The 23,261-nt window shown below is 38.5% G+C and overlaps 2 protein-coding genes across 5 annotated transcripts; both read left to right on the top strand.

The window, feature by feature from the left end:
- Positions 1-1,112: 1,112 nt before the first annotated feature.
- Positions 1,113-8,445, top strand: LOC119745339 (serine/arginine-rich splicing factor 7-like). Of its 4 annotated transcripts, none has more exons than XR_005273614.1 (5): positions 1,113-1,180; positions 2,502-2,738; positions 3,075-3,254; positions 4,885-5,399; positions 5,879-5,947. XR_005273614.1 is itself a non-coding variant. In XM_038221628.1 (5 exons), exons 1-5 carry the CDS (start codon positions 1,167-1,169, stop codon positions 7,287-7,289), a joined length of 561 nt encoding a protein of 186 aa, XP_038077556.1. In that variant the 5' UTR covers positions 1,113-1,166; the 3' UTR covers positions 7,290-8,445. The 4 variants fall into 4 exon arrangements, 3 of the variants coding, with proteins under 3 accessions (XP_038077556.1, XP_038077557.1, XP_038077558.1); XM_038221628.1 differs by lacking the exon at positions 4,885-5,399 and adding an exon at positions 7,229-8,445; XM_038221629.1 differs by lacking the exon at positions 4,885-5,399 and adding an exon at positions 7,229-8,445 and having other exon boundaries at positions 1,113-1,199.
- Positions 8,446-8,904: 459 nt separating this feature from the next.
- Positions 8,905-18,550, top strand: LOC119745338 (spermine synthase-like). The gene is made up of 10 exons (XM_038221627.1): positions 8,905-9,110; positions 10,221-10,350; positions 11,091-11,240; positions 11,925-12,103; positions 14,790-14,944; positions 15,420-15,509; positions 15,930-16,041; positions 16,217-16,296; positions 17,119-17,234; positions 18,259-18,550. The coding sequence occupies exons 1-10, from the start codon at positions 9,053-9,055 to the stop codon at positions 18,305-18,307; spliced, it is 1,119 nt and encodes a 372-aa protein (XP_038077555.1). The 5' UTR covers positions 8,905-9,052; the 3' UTR covers positions 18,308-18,550.
- Positions 18,551-23,261: the final 4,711 nt, after the last annotated feature.

The raw sequence follows: 23,261 nt of genomic DNA, 5'->3' as shown, positions 1-23,261 counted from the left end.
TTATATTGGTTTAGAATGATAAAAGTACTTTAGCTTTGAGTGCTGACTTCAAATTGTAAGCAATGATTTGGGGCTTTTATTGTTTTTAAAATCTTTATTTTGGTGTAAAATTTTCTGAGTATCAAGTCTTGTATGTGTTTTTCTTTTCTGTTTGCCCATTTTCACAATAAGCAAGCATGTGAAGAAATATGTATCTAATTGTACACATAAATGTGTATAAAGTCACTGTGTATGCAATGAAAATGTTTTAGGCTGAAGAATGTGCTTCAGTGTCAGTATACACAACACAATACAGGGGTAACATTTTAATAAGGAAATCAATTTGTGCTTGGTCGGTATTAAACACTATGTTTAAGACTGGTTGGAGTCTGGACTCCAACCAGTCTTAAACATAGTGTTTAATACCGACCAAGCACATATTCCCATTCATTATTCCCTTTTCGGTCAAAAAAACCCCAAAACATTTCAGTCAAAAAGTCAAGACAAGTGAGGTTCGAACCTATGTACCATGGCACATGAGTCAAACACCATGACCATATGCATTCTTGCAGCTACTGCCATTTTTCATATATATATATTTTGGATGGGGAAAGTTCTTTGGGGGGGGGGGGGAATATTGCTGAAGTTTGATGTTTCGAATGGGATTTACTTTATTTTTATCGAGGTCCCAGGCATTTAGTAATTTATTTTCCTGCATCAGAATCTACACAAGTGGTGCATTAAGCACTAGAAATTTAACTATGTGCATTTATTAATACCCGGGTGAAAAATAAAGAGATACTATTTTTGGTAATCAGAAAATTTTGATTCTTGTCCTTAATATTCCTCTTTTTTTTCGTATAAAAATGTTTTCCGTGGGTTATCACAAAGTTGAGAGACAGGAAGCCCGTTGAGCAAGTAAAAATGAAATAATTAGTATATTCCATGATTTCAGAGGCCTGTGGGCGAATTAGGTGTACAACCATGGAGGAAAGAACACACGTTCAGCAGCACGTGATTGTTTCTATATCCCGTGGTTTTTATAACCGTGGCACCCCCGTTAAAATTTGGTGGCGAGTGTGGTACCCAGACCATTCAGCTGATTTGAAAGACGCTAGCGGGTGACAGACTATTTGGTTGTTGGGCGAAGGTTGGTGCAGGAGGTGCGGTGTGACGCGCGGCCGCGGATGGGCAAAAGTTTGTGAGTTTGCGTGACGTTTGTTAGGAAACTGATGCCAGTTTTAATATTTTAAGTGAAGAAATGTATTGATGCTAAAATATGCGTATTAAGTTTTCACCAATGCATTAGAACTATGCCCTGTTATTCTCAAAATAAGAACCACTAAAATTACATGGTCAAGCGAGGCACGGTGATTATGGTTGCATCTCGAGGCGAGAGGGCGCTACAGATCTGAACCACTTCGCACACATTCTTCATAAAATACTTTGTATCTCAATACTGGAATGCGTTATTCCTATGGCAATTTTTTTTTCGCTACCTCGATGATGATCAGTTATTGCAAACATTAAAAAAAAAAAACTTTGTATCTCAATACTGGAATGCGTTATTCCTAATCCTATGGCAATTTTTTTTTCGCTACCTCCAGTGTGACCTCGATCAGTCGATGATGATCAGTTATTGCAAACATTAAAAAAAACATGAATTTTGGTCATCGGACAGACATATTTCAGATGTTCTATACTTCTAATGTGGAAAAAAATTCATAAAAGAATGTAAAATCCCGCCACTTCAGTTGTTGTGTATAAAGTCTATGGAGAGTCAAGACAATTTCAAAATTGGAAATGTTTCTCAGTCCCAGATTCATGTCTCATCATCATTTTTGCAATGACCGACCTTTATTGAGATGATATATGAAGACAAAAGTGGCGTCGGGTTGCAACATTTTTTTGAACGACAGCCAGTGAGACGCAGACAGCTCACATCACGGACTAAAATAGCCAAATGTGGCCAAGGAGTACTTGACTACCTCCGTTCAGGGCTACACTTGGAACATGAACCTGAAAATGCAGAACTTTGTCCAATTTTGATTTTCACATTTAGACTAAACATGTATTTGTAGTTTATAGAAAAACAATAGAAAAGAAGTCCCACCTTTCTTATACATCTATTTTTTGTGTAATTTCCAGGTTCGTTTGCACAGGTTTGCGTATCCAAATTCCAACATCGAAAATATGCGTGGAGCCCCATAGTTCTAGGGGTACTCACGGACCTGTCACAACACTGAAGCCACATCACAATTAGACCGAGTAACTTGGGCCCAACTTATCGCCTTTTTTAACATTTGGACATGGTCTGGTGATAGTCCATGTCCAAATAATAAAAAGGCGATAAGTTGGGCCCACGTTACTCGGTCTAAATCAGAATCAGGATGCCACTTTATTTGTGTGTGGGGAGAAGTCAAAATGTATTTCTAACAAAATTGGAAATGTTGACTGTTGAGAAGAGACATTTGTTGCTATTTAAAAATCAAAATTATTTCCCCATCCTTTCTTTCCAGGAGGTTTGGCTTGCCAAGTGAGAAATACAGCATGTCGCATTTCAGCAGCAGAAGCACTGACTGCAAGGTGTACGTTGGTAACCTGGGGTCGAGCGCCAGTCGTAGCGAGCTAGAAGATGCCTTCATTGAGTACGGAGATCTGACCAATGTCTGGGTGGCTCGTAACCCTCCCGGGTTTGCGTTTGTCGAGTTCAAGAATCGCAGGGATGCGCAGCGTGCTGTGGACGCATTGGATGATCGGTAATGGTTTGCCAAACCAAAATACAGCTTGCTCTAACAATTGTTGCTTCTACAAATTTTGTTGAAAGCAGCGATTTCTTTTGGTTTGAATATGCTTAACCTCTCAAATCATTCAAAAATTTATCAGGTTTTATGGAGAATTTGATTGATAATTTCGGAGATCGCCACCATAGGGTTGGACGGCTCAGTTGTCCGAGCAGTAGTCTTCCATAGATGTACGTTCAAATTCTGCTTCTGTCAATTTCTTAGCTGTAAAACTGATATTTAAATTAAATATAAGCGTGGTACTGTTATTTATGCGATGGAAATTTGTGGTATTGTTTGTGTCTATCCCAGTCATATCTGTGGGCGTCGGGTCTCTGTCGAAATGTCCACGGGAGAGTCCCGTAACCGCGGCCGGTACCCGCCGCGCCGGTCCATGAGCGGCGAGAAGTGCTACGAGTGCGGCCAGAGGGGCCACTTCATGCGGGACTGTCGCAAGTACGGCCGGCGCCGGCCCAGGCGATCTCGCAGCAGGTAAGGGTTTGACAATCTTGGCTTCTTCTAGGCCCATCTCCAGTACTGCTTCCAGACTCCCAAATCTGATGATACAGACCTTTTGCCTTCAGCAGCCATGTTTGAGTTTGTTGAGCTTTCATTTACTACTCATTTGTTTCCTTGTGGAACAAAAAACACATATTTGCGTTGAGTTCATTCCTTTTGCCACAGCTGTTGTGGTTCTGTAGGTGTCCCTACGATCTTTCACAAATACCTTTTTTGTATTTGCCGTTCCAAAATAAAGTTATAATCTGGACAGCGATGATCAAAGTTTCTGGAAGGTTGTCCAGGAATTGAGCCTTTTGTTAGTCCACAGAAGCGGCATAGACATTGAAGTCTGTGACATGGTTCACTTGATCTCAGTGAGAAAAAAATCATGATAACAGAGTAACAAAAATTATAAGAGAAGGTTTCAAAGTGAAGCTCATATGATGTTACATCACTCAGTGCATGTGACTTTATTAGTAAAGAAAAAGTGAGCCATTTGTGTTTTGCTTGTAATCATAGTATAGTAAGTACACCACTCTGGTAGCTGCATTGCAGTTTGCAGTTAATTCTATAAACTCTAGTGGTTACTGTGGCAGATATTCAGCAAATAATTATAATAATGGATATTATTGACAATATCATGTTAGAATTGATTGAAAATTAATACATTGATATGGTGAGCAGCTATTCAAAACACTAGTATGTTTGAAGCCCAAATTGTTGCACAAGTGCAAATGTGATATACCCAGAATGACGCCATAGTAAGGAAATAGCAAGTTTCTAAAAACTGGGGAAGCTATCTCACTTGCCGTCATTCTGATTTGGGCCGTAAAAGGGCTCTCTTTATCATAAATATGTATGCGTAGATAATACACATCATTATCATATCGTGTGTGATTTGCATTTTATACAGGCACTGTTGCATAATATGAATCTCATCTGTACTTCTTGTTGTCCTAAATCCTAAAATATATTTACTTCTTTGATTGTTTTGTAAGACCTATCTCCATTTTTCTGTCCCTGTTGGCTCTTTACAGGACAACAAAAAAGTACTTATTTTCATTCTTTTTTATGCAGTCCATACTAATATTATGCTTCTTTTTGTTCTGACAGAAATGTAATATTCAAATAAGTACCTGCAAATTGTTGCCATCTGGGATATCTTTTTTTAAATGCATTTGAAATACTTTGCAAACGCAGCCTAATGTGTTCTTCACGGATGATTACCCCTAATAATTTTTTTTCAGTAACTGATACGACACATGATTGAATGAAATTTGGCACAAAATTGACAAAAAGTACAGGCAGGCATGCAACTTTCCCTCTGATTTAGCTGAATTCCTTTTTTTCTACTTTTCTTTGATGCATTAAAAAAAGATGTCAAACTTTGAATTTCCTCCGGCTCTTTTTTTTTGACTTCCAAATTGCATGCCCAAAATTAGGAACAGCTTGTGAAATCTACGTTTGACAAAGGCAAATGAATTACTGTTAGTTTACCGCAGCTTCAGTTTCAAGTTGATCTGTTTATCGATTGAAATATCACCCAGTCATAAAGGGCTTAATTTTTTTTTTGTGATTCCAACCTTTATTGATACTGTATTCAAACTCAACTCATCAACAGGAGTCCCCACTACCACCCCATCTAGTACGCTTGTCAGCTAGATCAAAAGACTACTAGTCGTCTAAACCAAAGACTGCTAGTCAGCTAACCAAAGACAGCTAGTCAGCTAAACCAAAGACAACTAGTCAGCTAAACCAGCACGTCAGCTAAACAGCTAGACGGCTCTAGGTGCAACCAACCAACCAACCAACCTACCCCCACAGAGCAGCTAGTTCAGCTTAAACCACTAGCTAGCTCATCACTACTCAACTCAACACATGACCATCATGAAACCAACATGTGACCAACATGTGACCAACATGTGACCAACATGTGACCAACATGTGAACAACATGTGAACAACATATGCCCATCATGTGATCAACACCACCTGTCCACATGACTCACCAGTGACCAACATATCTACAACACTTGCGGCATGCCCGTCTTTGCAGACTGACGGCTACACCAAAATTCACCAACATTTCATCAACTTTGTTTGGGTTTTGGTTTTGAAGGACAAAGAAATGATAAAAGTGTGTAATCTTATTGTTCAGTCTTTCTTTAAAACAAATGAGTATTCCCCGTTGATAAAATGTGCTTAAAAGTATGTGTACATGTATCTCGTATATATTTAATGTTCATGGTGGTACGTGAAGCATGCAGTTGTCACACAGCCTAAATTCTTATAAATTCTGGTATGCCATCTTTCCCCTTTTAGGATAAAAGTGGGGGGGGGGGAGGAAAGGGGGGGGTTACAATTACAAGTTGTTTCACTAAAGAGTTACAACCGAGAAATCCGAAAGCTAACTGTTTCGCATCTTTCAAACCTTCTAGAGAAACTTTTTAAAATTTACGGACCGTTCATTGCTCTAAAGTGTACCAATTTTCTCTTTTGCACTGTACTCTGTAGGAAACCAAAATCTTGTTAAATACTAAAATCCCAAGGCAATCTTAAATCTTGACCTGCTGTTGGGACATTTTTCATTTGATATTTCTCTATTCCATACCACAGATCTCGCTCCTATTCCCCACGCCGCTACCGGAGCCGAAGCAACTATCGCAGCCGCTCTAGAAGCGAAAGGTAAGAAAACTTTCTTCAGGGGGTACAACAAATTTAGGGTAATTGTGTCATTAACTTTTGTGGCATATACATGTACTCGCAAGATCCGGCTCAAAAGAGTAGCCATTGAACTTAACAGATCGGCACTAGCATGCAACAGCCCTGCTGTTGGTACAAGCGAGTGTCTAAACCAGGGTAAACCCCATTTGGTGCTGTTAAGCAAGAAATACATGTGAACATGTAGCTAAGGCTTAAACAAATCATTGTGTTTTTATGGTAACTCAAGTACAAATGTACATGAATTTTGTGTGTGTGTCATTGGTCAAGTGGGCAGTTCCATGGTTAACTAGCGTTACAATTTTAGCAAGTTACCATATCTTATTTGACTCTTACATACATTAAGAGGTATAAGTTCCAAGTCCCAGTTATGTTACCATAAGTACCTCCTACCTACTATACAGTAAAGAATAATATTCCAATAATATTACACTGGAGTTGTGATGGTTACTTTTAATGTTGGTATGTAATGTCTTTGCATAAACAGTTTCCTCAAATGGGATATACCCATAGAGCTATATTAAATTACTAGAGCACTAACTTCATGTACAAAGTAATGCCTGCTGGGCGCATCCATGTTTGTGCACAAACCTATGGAGACCTAGACATTTTGTACGGCTTTTGTACGGCTATTTGCGTATCTGCGTTTGTATTCCATACCGGAGCGTTATTGAAGCCAATACGCCCAAAACCGAAACGCACGATCAGCAAATGAGCGTGTCATTTTGCTCTACGCAAACAGCGCAACGCGTGCGCGTATTGGCTGCAGATGCTTCTTGCCGTCACGTTTTTTTGAACCGTCAATGACGCACTTAAGTTGTTTGCGTATGTTCTACTTGTGCGTTGCATGTAGAGTACACTTTCAAAATTCAATCTATCTAATTTCATTATGTTCTACAAACACGCACATGAATTCAAAATGTCTGTGCCCAGGACGGCTTCAAAGTGTCTCTACGCGCAGAATGACGAGTTAGCGCTCTAGTAATTTAATATAGCTGTATGGATATACCTGAAACAAAGTGTCATATTTATGTTACTACATGTACTTGCTTTATGGGAAATGTTTTGATAGATAATTGTTTACAACCAGTCTTTATTTTGAAGCAAGACCAAACAATTTTTGCTGTAAAATACTAACCCCCACTCCATTCATTTCTGAAAGTTACAGCAAAAGCAAATGTTGTATATTACCTTTTACAATGTTGAAGATGTATAGTTCTAACTTTTTTTTACCATTTGTTTCAGCCGATCTCGTTCATACTACAGCCCGCCACGGCGAAGCCAGTCATACGAAAGGGACTATTAAAACATCTGCTTTCCATAATCGAAATATCTCTTTCTTTGAGTGGTTGATACATCTGCATTGCCAATAGTTTTTGCTGTACATGTTGAACTTTTGATGGTTGTTGACATTGTTTCACGAAGAAGTGACACTTCACGCTAACTGGCAATTGAAAGTTAAATTTATGGAAACTCGGAGTAAATAAAATAACGTAGTTATTGTTACTCAAAATGACATAGTTCCAGCTATTTTAGCACTTCTTTGCAATACTCAGAAAGAACTTAACATCAGCACTAGCCTATTTTGAAGACACTGTAATACTTTTATGTTTATTATCTGTTTCTTAGTGTAACGCTGTTTGATTTTTGTAAAAATATGCAGAAGGCGTGTGAGCACGGTACTTTTACACAGTTTTTAAATTCTGGTTTTTGTTTTAGTTCAGAAAATCAAGATGGCATGACGTGTTCTTTTAGCTAAAGGGTTATTAATCTTTGAGGATAATTTTCCTGATGACTTTAGGCCTTTCAATTTATTCACTCATCCAAAATAATGCACATCTGTACATATTTAAACTGTTTGTCTATGTAGTATTTCATTGTTAATTTGTCAAAACGGCAAGAATATTTCTGAAAGTTATTTTGTTGAAGTCGGGCTGCCTTCATTTTTTAGATTTATTTCGTTAAAGATCGAGTGCTTCACTTATTATTTGTGTATTAATTATCACAACTATTGCACATGCCAAACAATGATTAAGATACATGTAAAACCTTTTCACAATATGCAAGGTTTGGTCAGGATTTAAATAGCCTTTCCAAAGACTTCTGTAAAATGCAAAATTGATTGTCCAATTAAAAAAAAGATGGCTTCAATCTTTCCATGTGTTTTTTTTTTTTACAAACCAAATGTTACGAGTATTGAGGTAGTTTGTACTCGCGTTTAGGTAAACTGTGATAAACTGTACGAACTTACCTATTCTGCTAGTATTTTTTTTTTTTTTTTTTAATTTAATAAGGTGAAATGTGAGAAAATAAACAACAGAATGGAAAAGTAACCATGGTCACTCTCAAACGCCAATGGAAGAACAAAATTATTTGGACTCAATCTAGTATATTGGACGATTATAAACTCGGACTTTCAAAATAGTTTTAATAAAGAGATATCTCGCTATGTAACCCTGTTATATCTCGTCTCAATGCTTTTTCTCGTTGATTTTCCAACTGTATTCACAACAAGGCTGGACAACTTTTATTATGATGACTTAAGGGTATTTTACTACCCTGTTATTTTAGGCATTTAAATGAGCACAATATGCAAGGGGCCATATGGATAGTCATTTAAGCGTGACACACGACTGTTTTCTGTATTAGACGCGTATCCTCTTGATGTATTTTCCGTAATTAAAATTTAACCCAATGAGTGCTTGGGGTTTAGCAGGCCTATGCTACCTTGCCTCCATCTCATTTGGTTTAATTTGATAAGAGCTCATACAATTATTTATAGTGATTGATATTATTATGATCATCGTGCAGACTGGTCATGGGACTTGGAGGAAGTCTATTGTTGACCCTTCAAAAACGAAACCCAGACGTCACATCGAACTTTGCGATGATTAGACCGCTTGGTGCACATGCTGCGCCGTACACTTGCCTTGACCGCGCACTGTAACACGTGCATCGCGTATCGATATCGATCATCGCACCATGTACCACTGCAGTGCTACATAAATAAATACATTACAGTGCTCCTACGCATTCGGATCGGGAGTTTTATTCTCGATCAGCAGAACTATGGCATCGACTACACTTTTCAACTTCCATGTACCGTCCCAGGTGCTGCTTAATCCAGGTATTTATGCCCCTTCGATTTGTGTTTTGTATCACTCCACTGTCAGTACTACAGTACAGTAGTGTCACTGTAGTTTTCGTCACGTCAACTGCAGCAAAAAGGCGTTCAGTCATTGTTGCAGTGGCCATATGGCGTAGCCAGGAATTTTTCGGGGGGGGGGGGGGCGCTGGGGGGCTGGAACATTTCATGGGGGAGCGTCATGTACTCCGATGTAGATCAATGATAATTATTTTAGAAACTCAAAATCTCAGTGGGGGCGACAAGGTTTCATGGGGGGGCTATCGCCCCCCCCCCCCCCCGCCCCTCCCACGCCCACAGTGGCTACGCCACGGCATTGTTGGGTCCAACTCCTTCATCCGTCCATCCTCGATCTCGGACCTGCGAACTGGGTTTTCCTTGATCCAGCTAAAAATGTCCCAACCTAGTCCCACTAACTGGGGTGCTAGAACTCCTTTTTTGACATTTGGGATGTTGGTGCTAAAAAGTAATACGACAGACAATGATACTTGATCATGTTGATAGGGCCTACATTATTTGAAAAAAAAATATTAAGAAAAAATGTTGTAAGCTGACGCCACTTTTTTTTTCATTATCAATTTCATTATCAATCTCATTCTCAATGAATTATGAAGGTCATTCAGTGCAAAAATGATGATGAGATTAAGACATGAATATCGGACTGCAAACATTTCCAATTTTGTTAGGAAAAACTTAACTTGGCAATTTTTCTTGACTCTTAATTGACTTTGTACACATCGCGGAAGTGGCATCAGGTTGCAATATTTTTTTCCCATTATTTTATTTGTACGTAGGACATCTTTTCTTCAATAATTCATTCAGTTTGCATTTAATACCAGTAGACCCTGCTGGCATAATAATAACGAGAAATGATTACCATTATCAGTGATTATGTTAATATAATGGCATGCATGCACAAGCTTTCGCTGTCTGCAATTTTACAAATTAAGCTATATATTTCTGATATTACTTTATTTATTATAATAGTACAGTCAGCTAGCCTAATAAAGGTTTAAATTTTGAAATATTTGGATATTTTGAAATAAAGTTTATCAACTCATTTGAATTGTTTCACTTTACCCCTTTTTTTAGTTGACTGGAAGACAATGCAGCAGGGAATGAATGCCATTTTCCATGAGGCGGGATTCGATGGCAGTCCCCATACCGTAGCGTTTGAATCCAACAATGGCAGCTTAACACTCTACTCTGGCTCAGACGGAAGGTCAGTGGCCATAACTAGGATCAAATTTCTGGGGTCATGTAAAGGTGCATCAGTTTTTCAAAGGGGACACCAGAGGTATCAAAATGAAAAGTATCATTTCAAGAGTGCATCCCCCCCCCCCCCCCCCATTACAGATTTCCAATGGGAGCACAGAGTGTTTCATGAAACATTTTTGTTTCAAGAAACTTTTTTTTAACTCTACAGCTTTTTAAATTTTATTTGTTTGGACTATTTTTAAACTAAATACATGTACTTTGTTTGTTGTTGGAACAATATACGTAGGGTTAAAAGGGGAGTATTCGACCACTTCAGGAAAACTGGCACTGCCTTGTGTAAACGAGAGAGTGAGATCTTAACCATAATTACTCATGACATGATCCTGTATGTTGTGTTTACAGCATAGCATCAGCCCTAGTCAGAGCCAAGGTACAATTGGTCGGATTTTGCCTCTGGTGGAATATACCCCACTTTACTAGTAAACAGATGGTAAAGGGGGAGAATTCGACCGGATAAGGAAAACCAGCACTGTCTAGTGTAACTGAGCGAGTGAGATCTTAAAGTTCTGTAATTACTTATAACATGACCATGCACATACTGTGTTTGCAGCATATCATCAACTCAATCAGACCCAAGGGTTGTAATTAATAGCAAGTGGTCGGATTATGCCCCGAGTTTCACAAGGTGTCACTGCAGACTATGATTTCATCAAATTCTCAACAGTTCTTTTTTCCCCCCCGCAGGTCAGCAGTGGTACAGAGCTACACAGAGGGTTTGATCACAGTCAACTTACAAGAACCTTCCAAAGAACACAAGACTGCCCTGACGGACCAAGAATTGAGCACATTGCAGAAGAAACTGGTGACGCTCCTGGGTTGCGAAAAATCTAAAAGGTCAGAGTTTGGGACATAATTCAAACGCAAAGAGGGTACTGTAACATGACAAAAACAGTCTTCTGACAGCATTAAGAGGCATTCATTTGATTGGTCTGAACCCACTAGCACCTGTACTACATTGTACTACATTGTAGTACATTGTGTTTATTCATGGAAGTATCAATAAACCATAGAGTACTCCAGCGTTTTTGGGTGCTGTAGGGAGTAACGACAGGGCGGTTTTGGGTAGTACTGTGACTAATAAAGGGTTAACCTGTTTGTCCCTGTACCACCTGATAGCCCCTATACCCACCAAAACTACCCCAACACTGTATGGTGTCATGGATTCATCTGGGAATAATACAATGTCATACAATGTACTACAAAGTAATACAATGTACTACAATGTAATACAATGTAATACAATGTAATATAATGTAATGCAATGTAATTCAATGTAATACAATGTAATACAATGTAATACAATGTAATACAATGTAATACAATGTAAAACAATGTAATACAATGTAATACAATGTAATGCAAGTGCAAATGGGTTAGGCTGTGGAAGCAAGTGGAATGTATGTTGCTTTCAACTGTACAAGTCTTGCACTGTAATATCTTTATTCATATGAATGTACTGACGTAGCCTTTAAAATCAATCCTCAGGCATTGACCTCATGACTTTTTTCTCCTACTCAGGTTTCCACAAATCCGACGGAGCACTGATCCCTGCGACCCCTATGTACCGACTGTCGATAATCGTCTTGTGGAGTACGACTTTGACAGGATTGTATTTGAGGAGAATTCCAAATATCAGAACATTAAGATTCAACACTCACCGCAGTATGGAAACGTACTGATCCTTGACGACGACCCAAGTAAGTCAATTCAGCCTAGAACCATGAGAACATCAAAATTATCATGATTTTTTTGCAGTGTCGTAGTTGTGTCCGTTTCAAGTTCTCACGTCCTCCTAAGTCCACCACAAGTCAAAATTATCATGAATTATTTGCAGTGTCGGGCCCATCACAAGTCCTCACAAGTCCATCACAAGTCCATCACAAGTCCATCACAAGTCCATCACAAGTCCATCACAAGTCCTACAATCTGAAGTCCAGTCACAAGCTATTCAAATGAAATTTGACAAAAGCGTTCCTTTGTAATTCTTGTGATTCAGGTTTTGACTTGACTTGTGATTTAGTTTGTAACTTGACTTGTGATTTAGCTTGTGACTGGACTTGTGATTTAGTTTGTGACTGGACTTGTAATTTACTTGCGACTGGACTTGGGATTTAGCTTGTGATTGAGCTTGTGAATGGACTTGTAATAGCTTGTGACTGGACTTGTAATAGCTTGCAACGGGACTTGTGATTTAGTTTGTGACTGGACTTGTGATTTAGCTTGTGACTGGACTTGTGATTTAGCTTGTGACTGGACTTGTGATTTAGCTTGTAACTGGACTTGTGATAGCTTGTGACTGGACTTGTGATTTAGTTTGTGACTGGACTTGTGATTTAGCTTGTGACTGGACTTGTGATTTAGCTTGTGACTGGATTTGTGATAGCTTGTGACTGGACTTGTAAAAGCTTGTGACTGGACTTGTGATTTAGCTTGTGACTGGACTTGTGATTTAGCTTGTGACTGGACTTGTGATTTAGTTTGTGACTGGACTTGTGATTTAGCTTGGGACTGGACTTGAGATTTAGCTTGTGACTGGATTTGTGATAGCTTGTGACTGGACTTGTAATAGCTTGTGACTGGACTTGTGATTTAGCTTGTGACTGGACTTGTAATAGCTTGTGACTGGACTTGTAATAGCTTGTGACTGGACTTGTGATTTAGCTTGTGACTGGACTTGTGATTTAGCTTGTGACTGGATGTATGATTTAGCTTGTGATTGGACTTGTGATTTAGCTTGTGACTGGACTTGTGATTTAGTTTGTGACTGGACTTGTGATTTAGCTTGTGACTGGACTTGTGATTTAGCTTGTGACTGGATTTGTGATAGCTTGTGACTGGACTTGTAATAGCTTGTGACTGGACTTGTGATTTAGCTTGTGACTGGACTTGTAATAGCTTGTGACTGGACTTGTAATAGCTTGTGACTGGACTTGTGATTTAGCTTGTGACTGGACTTGTAATAGCTTGTAACTGGACTTGTAATAGCTTGTGACTGGACTTGTAATAGCTTGTAACTGGACTTGTAATAGCTTGTGACTGGACTTGTAATAGCTTGTGACTGGACTTGTGATTTAGCTTGTGACTGGACTTGTGATTTAGCTTGTGACTGGATGTATGATTTAGCTTGTGATTGGACTTGTGATTTAGCTTGTGACTGGACTTGTGATTTAGCTTGTGACTGGACTTGTGATTTAGCTTGTGACTGGACTTGTGATTTAGTTTGTGACTGGACTTGTGATTTAGCTTGTGACTGGACTTGTGATTTAGCTTGTGACTGGATTTGTGATAGCTTGTGACTGGACTTGTAATAGCTTGTGACTGGACTTGTGATTTAGCTTGTGACTGGACTTGTAATAGCTTGTGACTGGACTTGTAATAGCTTGTGACTGGACTTGTGATTTAGCTTGTGACTGGACTTGTGATTTAGCTTGTGACTGGATGTATGATTTAGCTTGTGATTGGACTTGTGATTTAGCTTGTGACTGGACTTGTGATTTAGTTTGTGACTGGACTTGTGATTTAGCTTGTGACTGGACTTGTGATTTAGCTTGTGACTGGATTTGTGATAGCTTGTGACTGGACTTGTAATAGCTTGTGACTGGACTTGTGATTTAGCTTGTGACTGGACTTGTAATAGCTTGTGACTGGACTTGTAATAGCTTGTGACTGGACTTGTGATTTAGCTTGTGACTGGACTTGTAATAGCTTGTAACTGGACTTGTAATAGCTTGTGACTGGACTTGTAATAGCTTGTAACTGGACTTGTAATAGCTTGTGACTGGACTTGTAATAGCTTGTGACTGGACTTGTAATAGCTTGTGACTGGACTTGTAATAGCTTGTGACTGGACTTGTAATAGCTTGTAACTGGACTTGTAATAGCTTGTGACTGGACTTGTAATAGCTTGTAACTGGACTTGTAATAGCTTGTGACTGGACTTGTAATAGCTTGTAACTGGACTTGTAATAGCTTGTGACTGGACTTGTAATAGCTTGTGACTGGACTTGTGATTTAGCTTGTGACTGGACTTGTAATAGCTTGTAACTGGACTTGTAATAGCTTGTGACTGGACTTGTAATAGCTTGTAACTGGACTTGTAATAGCTTGTGACTGGACTTGTAATAGCTTGTGACTGGACTTGTGATTTAGCTTGTGACTGGACTTGTGATTTAGCTTGTGACTGGATGTATGATTTAGCTTGTGATTGGACTTGTGATTTAGCTTGTGACTGGACTTGTGATTTAGCTTGTGACTGGACTTGTGATCTAGCTTGTGATTGGACTTGTGATTTAGCGTTTGACTGGACTTGCCTACAACCCTTAGTCTTTTTGTGAGACTTTCACAAGTGTTGCATTTTTTTTTTATTTTCTCTTTTTTTGCCAGATTTAGCTGAGAGTGACATTGCCTACACCAACGCCATCACTGGGAACGGTCGACAGGACTACAGGGGCAAGGAGGTCCTGGTCCTGGGAGGAGGAGACGGTGGAATCCTTCACGTCCTACGCCAGCAAGATCCAGCCATGATTATCATGATAGAAATATCCTTGGATAGTTTGCATTTCTTCTAACCCTAAATTTTCGAAATCCTTCAAAATCCACCAGGGACCGAAGCTGCTAAGCAGATATATTTGCTATGCGCATAATATTCTTGCTTAGCCATAAAAATGTTCCTGCCAAGATACGTGACATGATTGCTTGTGATTGGTCTCCAGCAATTACTGATTGGTCAGTAAGCATCCTAATAAAATTGCATCCTGGAGGTTTAGAAATTTTTTGGTTGGTTTGAGAACGGTAGAACAAGCACTATAATTGTACATTAAGCTTGATGTAGCTTAAAAGTTAGAGTACAAAGAATGTGTCATTTGGTGCCTGCACTGTTGAGGTTTTTGAAGGATTCAGTCAGCAAGATTCTTAACACATTTCAAGGGAGTTAACCCTCTTGCATGGGTTTAAAGGCCTTGGCCATCTTCTGCCCAAATCTATTGCCGTTTTCCTTAACTTTGTTTTTCTCACATTGATCAAGTTGTGATTACTGCAGCAACCAAATACTTACGAGGAATCTGCTTTGATTCCATGGACAAGTTGGAAGGCTCCAATTATAAAGTAAGTGGCCAGCCAAAAAAAAACAAAACAGCCAGGCATTAATATCTGTCTTTAACAGTGCACATTGAAAAGAAATCTTTAATTGAAAGGAACCAATTTCAGTTTGACAAAAAATGGCATGTGATGGATTATAGCCCTGACATGCCTACACAAAACAGTAATTTTCAAAAATGTTTACGGATGAAATCACTGTTAAACCATTTTTGCTGGACATAATAACCAACCAATTGTCTGTCGACTGACCTAATCGCTGACTGACTAACTGACTGACTGGGTCACAGAGTAAAAATGTTGGCATAAACTCAGACTTTCAATTCCAGCTCAACTAAATAAGCCTTGCCATGTTTATTAAAGAATACTTTTTATCTGTAGTCTAATGTTTCCAATCAAATTCCCCTTGAAATTCGTTCCCATCTGCAGGTAATTGTCGAGGACTGTATTCCCTTCCTGAAACAGTACGCAGCAGAGGGCAAGCAATTTGATTTTGTCATCAATGACCTGACAGCAATCCCCATCACAACCGAGCCACAAGGTGGGTCAAGATCAGTGGACTCAGTGCCCCAACATAGACGCTTCCCATAGCCAAGTAGTTCGGACGTAGCCTAATATTTTCAGAAGAACCGTACGTAACCTACTGTATAAAATAGATTGTTACCTTCTGCGATATTTCTTTTATTAATTGTGAAAGATTTGCTTTTTTTCCTCAGGTGACCAGTGGGACTTTCTCAGGCTGATTCTGGATCTGTCCATGAAAGTCCTGAAACCAACCGGCAGATACTTCACCCAGGTAAAGCGCCCTCTGTTGTATCAACTCCAACATGCCCGCCTATTCCTAGTCTTATTTTTATTGTATTTGCTGTCCTTTTTGGAGTGGCCTTATCAGTTAAACACTGCTTTCCATCAGGACCCTGGTTCATGTTACATCAAATATTAATTCAAAAACAGTATAGGAAATTGAATTAAAACAAAACAAAAAAAACGTAGATATTATTAACAATACAAACATTAATAATCAAAAAATTAATACTTAGAATAAAAGAAATCCTCAATAATTAGCCTGTTAAAGTGACCCAATTTTTACTGCACTATTAAAATGCATTCTTTGTAACTGCGTTCATCACTGCCTATTTTTGTACCGCACATGTCAAAAGCTCACAATTGAATTTCATACATTTTGTAATCTACGAGATAATGTTACTGGGCACAATTAATTTTGATGTGATGATTCCCATTATGCAGCTAATTCAATAGTAATTATTGCATCAAAACGTCAAAAATGGTTGATGAAACGGTTGCTTATGTTGTGTACTTTGATATGGCGTGAGAACATATTGTTATTTGTTGTTTATTATGGAAAATAATGAAGTTATTTTTCTGGTAAATAGATCACCTTTTGCCGCATGCATTATAGATTTGTTTTACTTTTGGTGAATGCGCGGTTGAATCAGCGGCCTAGCTGAATCCGGCTGAATCCATGCTTTGCCCCCTCTAGAAAAAATCCCGGCGACGCCCATGGCCAAATCCGGTTGAAAGCTCACACACACAACGTTTCAAGCTCATGCACAAATAGTACATTGTAAGTCTTATTTTTGGGTTTTGTACTCCGCAGGGCAATGGAGCCATCATGCGGGATGCATTGGTCATGTATGAGCAGCAACTGAGCAAGCTGAGTGTCCCGGTGGACTTCAGCAAGGAGACCGTCTGTGTTCCGTCCTACATGGAACTGTATCCTTTTCCACATATGTGACCTGTTCTGTCAAAATCAGACTTTTCTGAGCATAAGGTCAAAAATGAGATTTTTGCATATTGTTAAAGTATGTTCTTTTTCCTTTTAATAGGTGGTTTAATTTTTGAAACCGGTAATTTTCTGGGCAGAGTTATGCTATTTTGAAGTTCATTGTGTCGAAAAGTACAAAACGGAGAAAATGGCCACAAACATCACAAAACAGTGATTTCTTTAACTGATATACCTTAACAAATCATCAAAAATACTATATTTAGAGTTCAAATTAGGGTTTCAAACTTTTATAGTATATTTAAGACATGTTCAGGATTACAAATATGCCAAAATTTGAATATTGAAAAAAAATCACCCCCACAGCGTTTTTTGGCCCTATCTTAATTTCAACCTCTGCCCAGAAGCGTCTGCTTTTGACAGAACAGGTCACATATGCTTTACATGAAACATCGTTCCAATGTCTTGTTTTACATCTACAAATGAATTGCTGGCTCGTTTTGTTATTGATGGCTGATGACATAAGCTCCCCTGGATAGGTGTGTTTATCACTGCACCTGCGTACATGTGCTACATAAGCCCAGAGGACAGACACACAAAGGGAGAACAACAGATCCTTTCAGTCCTCGGGAGTTGGGTCTTTTGTTGGAAACGGTCCTCTGTAGTAAGTTTGTGTGCTTAGTCTTTGGGAGAGTGTCATGTTAATATTAATAGTCTATGGGAGAGTGTTATAGTTATATTAAAGGGAAACACAAAGCATTGTCCTCGAGAGTATAGTAAACCAAGAGAATACCAACTGTTTTGTATCTTATAATGTGATGCCTACAAATTAGAGACGGGGCTTAAAATTAAAAAAAAAATTGTTTTCCTTTCCTTCAAAAAGTTTTGAAGTTTCATAAGAATGAGGTCAAATTTGAAGTATTTCTCACCTGAACATTTTTGTTATGCGATATCACTGTATCATACGTTCATTCTTCGTAGTACAATTCCTTGACTGTGCTGAACCAACTTCAGGTGGGTCTTCTACGAAATCTGGAAGAAGCAAGACCAAAACGGGAGCTGAAGAGAACGTCGCAGTGTTTGGCTGGATGAAAAGCATTTCCAAAACCCTGAATAAAATGTAATAGTGCCAGTATTTACATGTAATTCCTCTATGCTCATTTTTTTTCTCTATTTTTTTTACTGACGTGCCTATAAATATTTGTGTGACTGGGTATAACCTACAGGTGTTAAAGATATAGTCCATCATTTGTAATTTGTGCATTTTGTTCGTTTGAAGCAACAAAAGAGTTCAAAATCTAATGAAGGATACTGAACAACTAACCTGATAAAGTTTCAGCTCAGCTTCAGCTGTATATTCCGAGAAAAAACAGCATTCTAGGATCTCAATTTCAAATCAAAAGTTGCTGAATCATGTTTTGAATTGTTTTGAATTGCAGCTATACGCGATGTCGCGCACTGATCCGACGAATTATAACAACCGCGCGCGCCTGTGCGTCGTGCCAATGCTTGCGTGCGCTGCGCCGAACAACAAAACAAACTACTAATTTAAAAGAGTTGCGACAATATCAGACTGTTGAACCATAATGGCCGTCCATTATGTGTACAGCGCAGCACGCGACTATTGTGTACGAATTATATATGTGCACTGATGCATAATCCGCCATTTTGTTTCCAAACAGTGCAACCCTCATGTTGCAACTCTCTTTATATACGGCTCTGGAAATTTGTGCACTCTGGGACCACATTTACTAGTTTTCTTGTTTTCTCGGGTGTCATTTTATTCCTGAAATCTATATTTTGACTCGTAGATCACAAACTAATGGTACTTTATCTTACAAGCCTGATGGATATGGCCATGTGTTGGTATATATTTTGAAAATTAAGGGAGTATAACTTGCAACAGGTTTTTATCATTTATACAAATTATGCCTTAACTGCCTCTTGTGGCAAAAAATGCAGGTACACGTCTGTACTTTCTATAGCTCTCTACCCTCAAAGACGTAGTGGTTAGGCCCCCCCCAAAAAAATTCGGTCTCTGGTCAGACCAAAGTTCCGGAATTGACGCGGCCACGCGGCTTTTTTTTTTTTTTTGCTTTTTTTCTTTTTTCTTCAAACTTGGATTGTACAGACAAGGTGGGTACTATTTTGCTTTTTTGGTGTCCTCATGTACATTGGTGTCCTCCATAATTTGCCTTGGTGCTTTCGATCATTTGCCTTGGTGTAATTTGCCATTCCTTGGTGCTCTTTGGTAAAACAAATTGAGGAGGTGCGGAAATAGAGGGCGCTGTTGGAGCTACCGCGAAACATTTTGGAAGAAAAAAAGATCGACGCGCATGATTAAAATCGACGCGCATGATTAAAATCGACGCGCGCGCTGACCAGAGACCGACATTATTTTTTTTGGCCTTATAACAGGTTTTTTTTTTAAAGTTTATCCATGAACGCACATATGCCACATATCCAAGTTGTGGTTTTTCATTGCACATGTATTGATTTCTTCCATTATTTTATTAATTATATAAATAGATTTTTATTTCAGTCGGCTCAGGTCATTTGTTGCATCTGAAACATGATTTTGTGGCATTATATATGTTTTTTTTCCACATGATGTGCTTCAAGAGATATACCACAAATGTTGATTTGTGAAACGTGGAGGGCACTATATGCAATAAAAGGTAAAATTAGAGTTGGTTTGTATGATTATTGTTGAGGGCGTTCAGTTGAATCCAAAGTGTAATTTATGTACACGATATGAAAGTACTATGCTTATGTAGTGGTGTGGGAAAACTCTCATCTTCTCTGGTTTTAGGCCTTTTTCATCATGTTTGGACTATATACTTGCCAACCGAATACCGTGGGCACTCATTTTTGAATCGGTGTTCCAATTTAGTACTTCTGTTACTGGGTTAATATTCAATGTACAATGTAAGTAAATTAACGGCACCACACGTTAACTTCGTTCAGTTCAGGTTCTGGACCATCTATTTCGTTTTAATTGTCAACTTAGCATTTGCATGTGTGCTGCAGATCTGCAATGAAATAAATGTAACAATGTTGACCATTTTTGGGTTTTTTTTTTTTTATTCGCATGAAAATTTGAACAAAATTAAAATATCAGTGATTAGGCCGACCTGTTTTTTCTGAGTTAGTTTTTCCCGATTCCCGTTTTCGTATTGCCACTTTTTGTGATTTCGGTGTCCTTGGCTATAAACTCTTATCTCCATTGAATTCTGAAATTTGAACTGCATTCCTCGTGATCAGTGATGCATAACGACCAACAAATAAAACAGAAATACACTCCTGGTTTTTTTTTCAAAGCTTGATTGTCACTGCAACTTTTAATGCTAACACAACTTTACAAAATAAAACTTTGCATATCTGATATACACTGTAAAGCAACATAAAAAACTTCTTATATTAAAAAATGAACAACATATAAAGTTAGATTGTCTTTTTAGGTTACCGTTTGTTATTGAGTACAATATGCCTGCTTGTTGGTACATGTTTCATTCCCAATCACTCGGTTTAAAAAAACTATAAAAAAAAATAAATTGTGTTTTCGTACATTACCTACAATGTACATAAGTAACCTGTACCTACACATAATTTTGTACACAGGCAAAAGTGCCAGGCGCAAATTTAAGTCACATCGTTTATGTCAAGTACATTTATCTAAAATGTAAGCACACCCACACGCACAGACAAGTTTGTTCATGGTGTAAATCAAGGATTTTCTATTGTTCCTCTTCCCTTTTCCTTTGTTCATACTCAACAACTCAACTTTTTCGCAACAGCTCTCATTGGTTTTGTACACGGTTTCTAACCGAGGAGTCCTCGATTTGGTTCCTGTCCTCAATTCATCCATGATGTTGCAGGTGTGTGTCCTCGATTTACACCATAAACAAACATGAGGTCCGCTCCATCTTGGTATCATTGCAAAACACCAAAGAGTAGGCCCCTACTTGAATCTTGCAGGATAATTTTGTTATTTTTTCCCTATTTAGTAGACAGAATAAAACGGAAGTACCAGTAATGAATGTTCTGTTGTACGAATCAGTTTTTAAAAGAATGTGAATACTGCAGAGCAACCAACTTTAACTTTATAACAAAATATACATCTGCTTAACAAACTTGAAATGCTGTAACAAATTTAATGCGTGAATTCACAGTTTTTCATAATACATGTTATGTAATCTCTCTATTATATCAAAAAATAGACTTTTACCATTCCACACACTGACAAGTTACACTTGTTTGCTTTTGACGCCAACTTTTTTGCCATCATTTTAATGCATAGCTATCTTTGATATATTCAGCATCAATGACTGTGCATAAAATACCCATAGACCTTAACCCTAACCGCCCTGGATCCTACCAAATCCTCTTTGCCAAATTGGAGGAATTTGTGGAGGATTGAGGTTACATGGCAGAAGTGCGTTACTGATTTCATCGGATGCACTTTGTCAAGGTCTTGGGCCAGACCTTGTGTTGTTTTTGCTCAGCCATGCATAAATATAGGCCTGGATTATGCTTGAAATCCTCCCTACTGCTCAGGATGTCACTGGCTAAGCCTCAACATATTTACAGTCACTGCCGCAGGATTTTGCAGGATTCAGGCAGTGGTCACCTCTTCACGGACCGTATTCAAGAAACAAAGAGGAATTTGCAGGATTGAGGCTATACATGTATGCTATTTTTCCATGAGGCCAATTGGAGGATTTTGCAGGATTGAGGCGACATCCTAGCAAAAAGGCCTAGGGTAGGGAGTTGGGGTAAATTTTGGTGCTGAAATGCTCTCAACTCGGCTCTAGGCTCCCGGGATATAGTCGAGTCCATCACAAGTCCCTGCAAGTCCACCACAAGTCCTCCAGTCCCAATTCAAATCACAAGCTATTCAAAGAGCTATGACAAAGGCATTCCTTTGTTATTGTTCTTCCACTGTTTCCTGTGACTGGACTTGTGATTGTTCTTGTGACTGGACTTGTGACTGGCTCAACTACATGTACATTCTTGCTGAATTCAAGTTCCATTGGTCTATAGACTGTTCAAAGTTCAACTTTACTGTGACAATTTTCTTTTCATTGCTTAAGCTGTCATATGCTTTAAGCACCAATCATGAAGATCTGAACGTAAAGACACTGTTGTGGTTCAGTAAGTTCTGAACAGATTAAAGGGTTAGTATGTTAGTATAAGCTGCCAGATATAAGATATTAAATATGCGAACATCTTTGATAAAAAAACGTGATTGTCTGAAACTTGCGATCAATAAATGTCTCCTTTTTGACTTGGAACAGTTTCTAAACATCGCCACTTGCCCATATAAACACCAAGTTCTATCATTTCTGCACAATCAGAACAGTCCAGATTTTGTGCAAGGCATGAAAAAAATAACTTGTTTAAAATTTGGAAACTGCGCAGGCACCGTTCTATAAATTCCGTTCTGATAAGCATACAACCTCAATTCAATACTTAATAAACATTTAAGAGAGCTGACAGTTTTCTTTTACAACCATAGGTTTTTAAATGGCACACAATAAAAAGCCCAATTAAAAAAAATGTAATTAGTAGCCATGCCAAAGCTCTCGGCACTAAGCCATTGTATGACTTTGGGGCCATTTTTTTTTTTAAATCCATACAGCAAAAGCGATCACTCAGGCTCAAGGTGTCAACTGTCAATGCGGATTTGAAACTCATTTTTATAGCTCCATGCTCTATTATATATGGCCGAAAAAAAGTAGTTCTGCTTCCGCTTACATGTATATGGCATTTGAAAATAGAGTAGGTAGGTAGGGGAAAAAAATTGGGGGTAATTTTTTTGTGTACGATCACATGGAGGTGTCTGCGTGAAGTCAAGGGTAAAAGATAGTAATTGATGATTTTCAGGATTTTCTCATTTTTTTTCTAAAACAAATTAGGGTAGGGTAACCAGAAGCAGAACTATTATTTGTTTTGGCCTAAACTATCCTATACAACTATTAGTTAGTATTGTATAATTTGATGGTATAATTGACTCA

This window comes from Patiria miniata, unplaced genomic scaffold, assembly GCF_015706575.1.
Source record: "Patiria miniata isolate m_02_andy unplaced genomic scaffold, ASM1570657v1 HiC_scaffold_7, whole genome shotgun sequence".
Lineage (NCBI taxonomy): Eukaryota > Metazoa > Echinodermata > Asteroidea > Valvatida > Asterinidae > Patiria > Patiria miniata.
This window is presented reverse-complemented; position numbering and strand designations above follow the sequence as displayed.

Coding starts and splice junctions, on each gene's coding strand:
- LOC119745339 (XM_038221628.1), top strand. Junction 2,739..3,074: donor GTGGACGCATTGGATGATCG/GTAATGGTTTGC, acceptor TGTCTATCCCAG/TCATATCTGTGGGCGTCGGG. Junction 5,948..7,228: donor AGCCGCTCTAGAAGCGAAAG/GTAAGAAAACTT, acceptor CATTTGTTTCAG/CCGATCTCGTTCATACTACA.
- LOC119745338 (XM_038221627.1), top strand. CDS start 9,053: ATGGCATCGACTACACTTTTCAACTTCCATGTACCGTCCCAGGTGCTG. Junction 10,351..11,090: donor TACTCTGGCTCAGACGGAAG/GTCAGTGGCCAT, acceptor TCCCCCCCGCAG/GTCAGCAGTGGTACAGAGCT. Junction 14,945..15,419: donor CCATGATTATCATGATAGAA/ATATCCTTGGAT, acceptor TGTTTTTCTCAC/ATTGATCAAGTTGTGATTAC.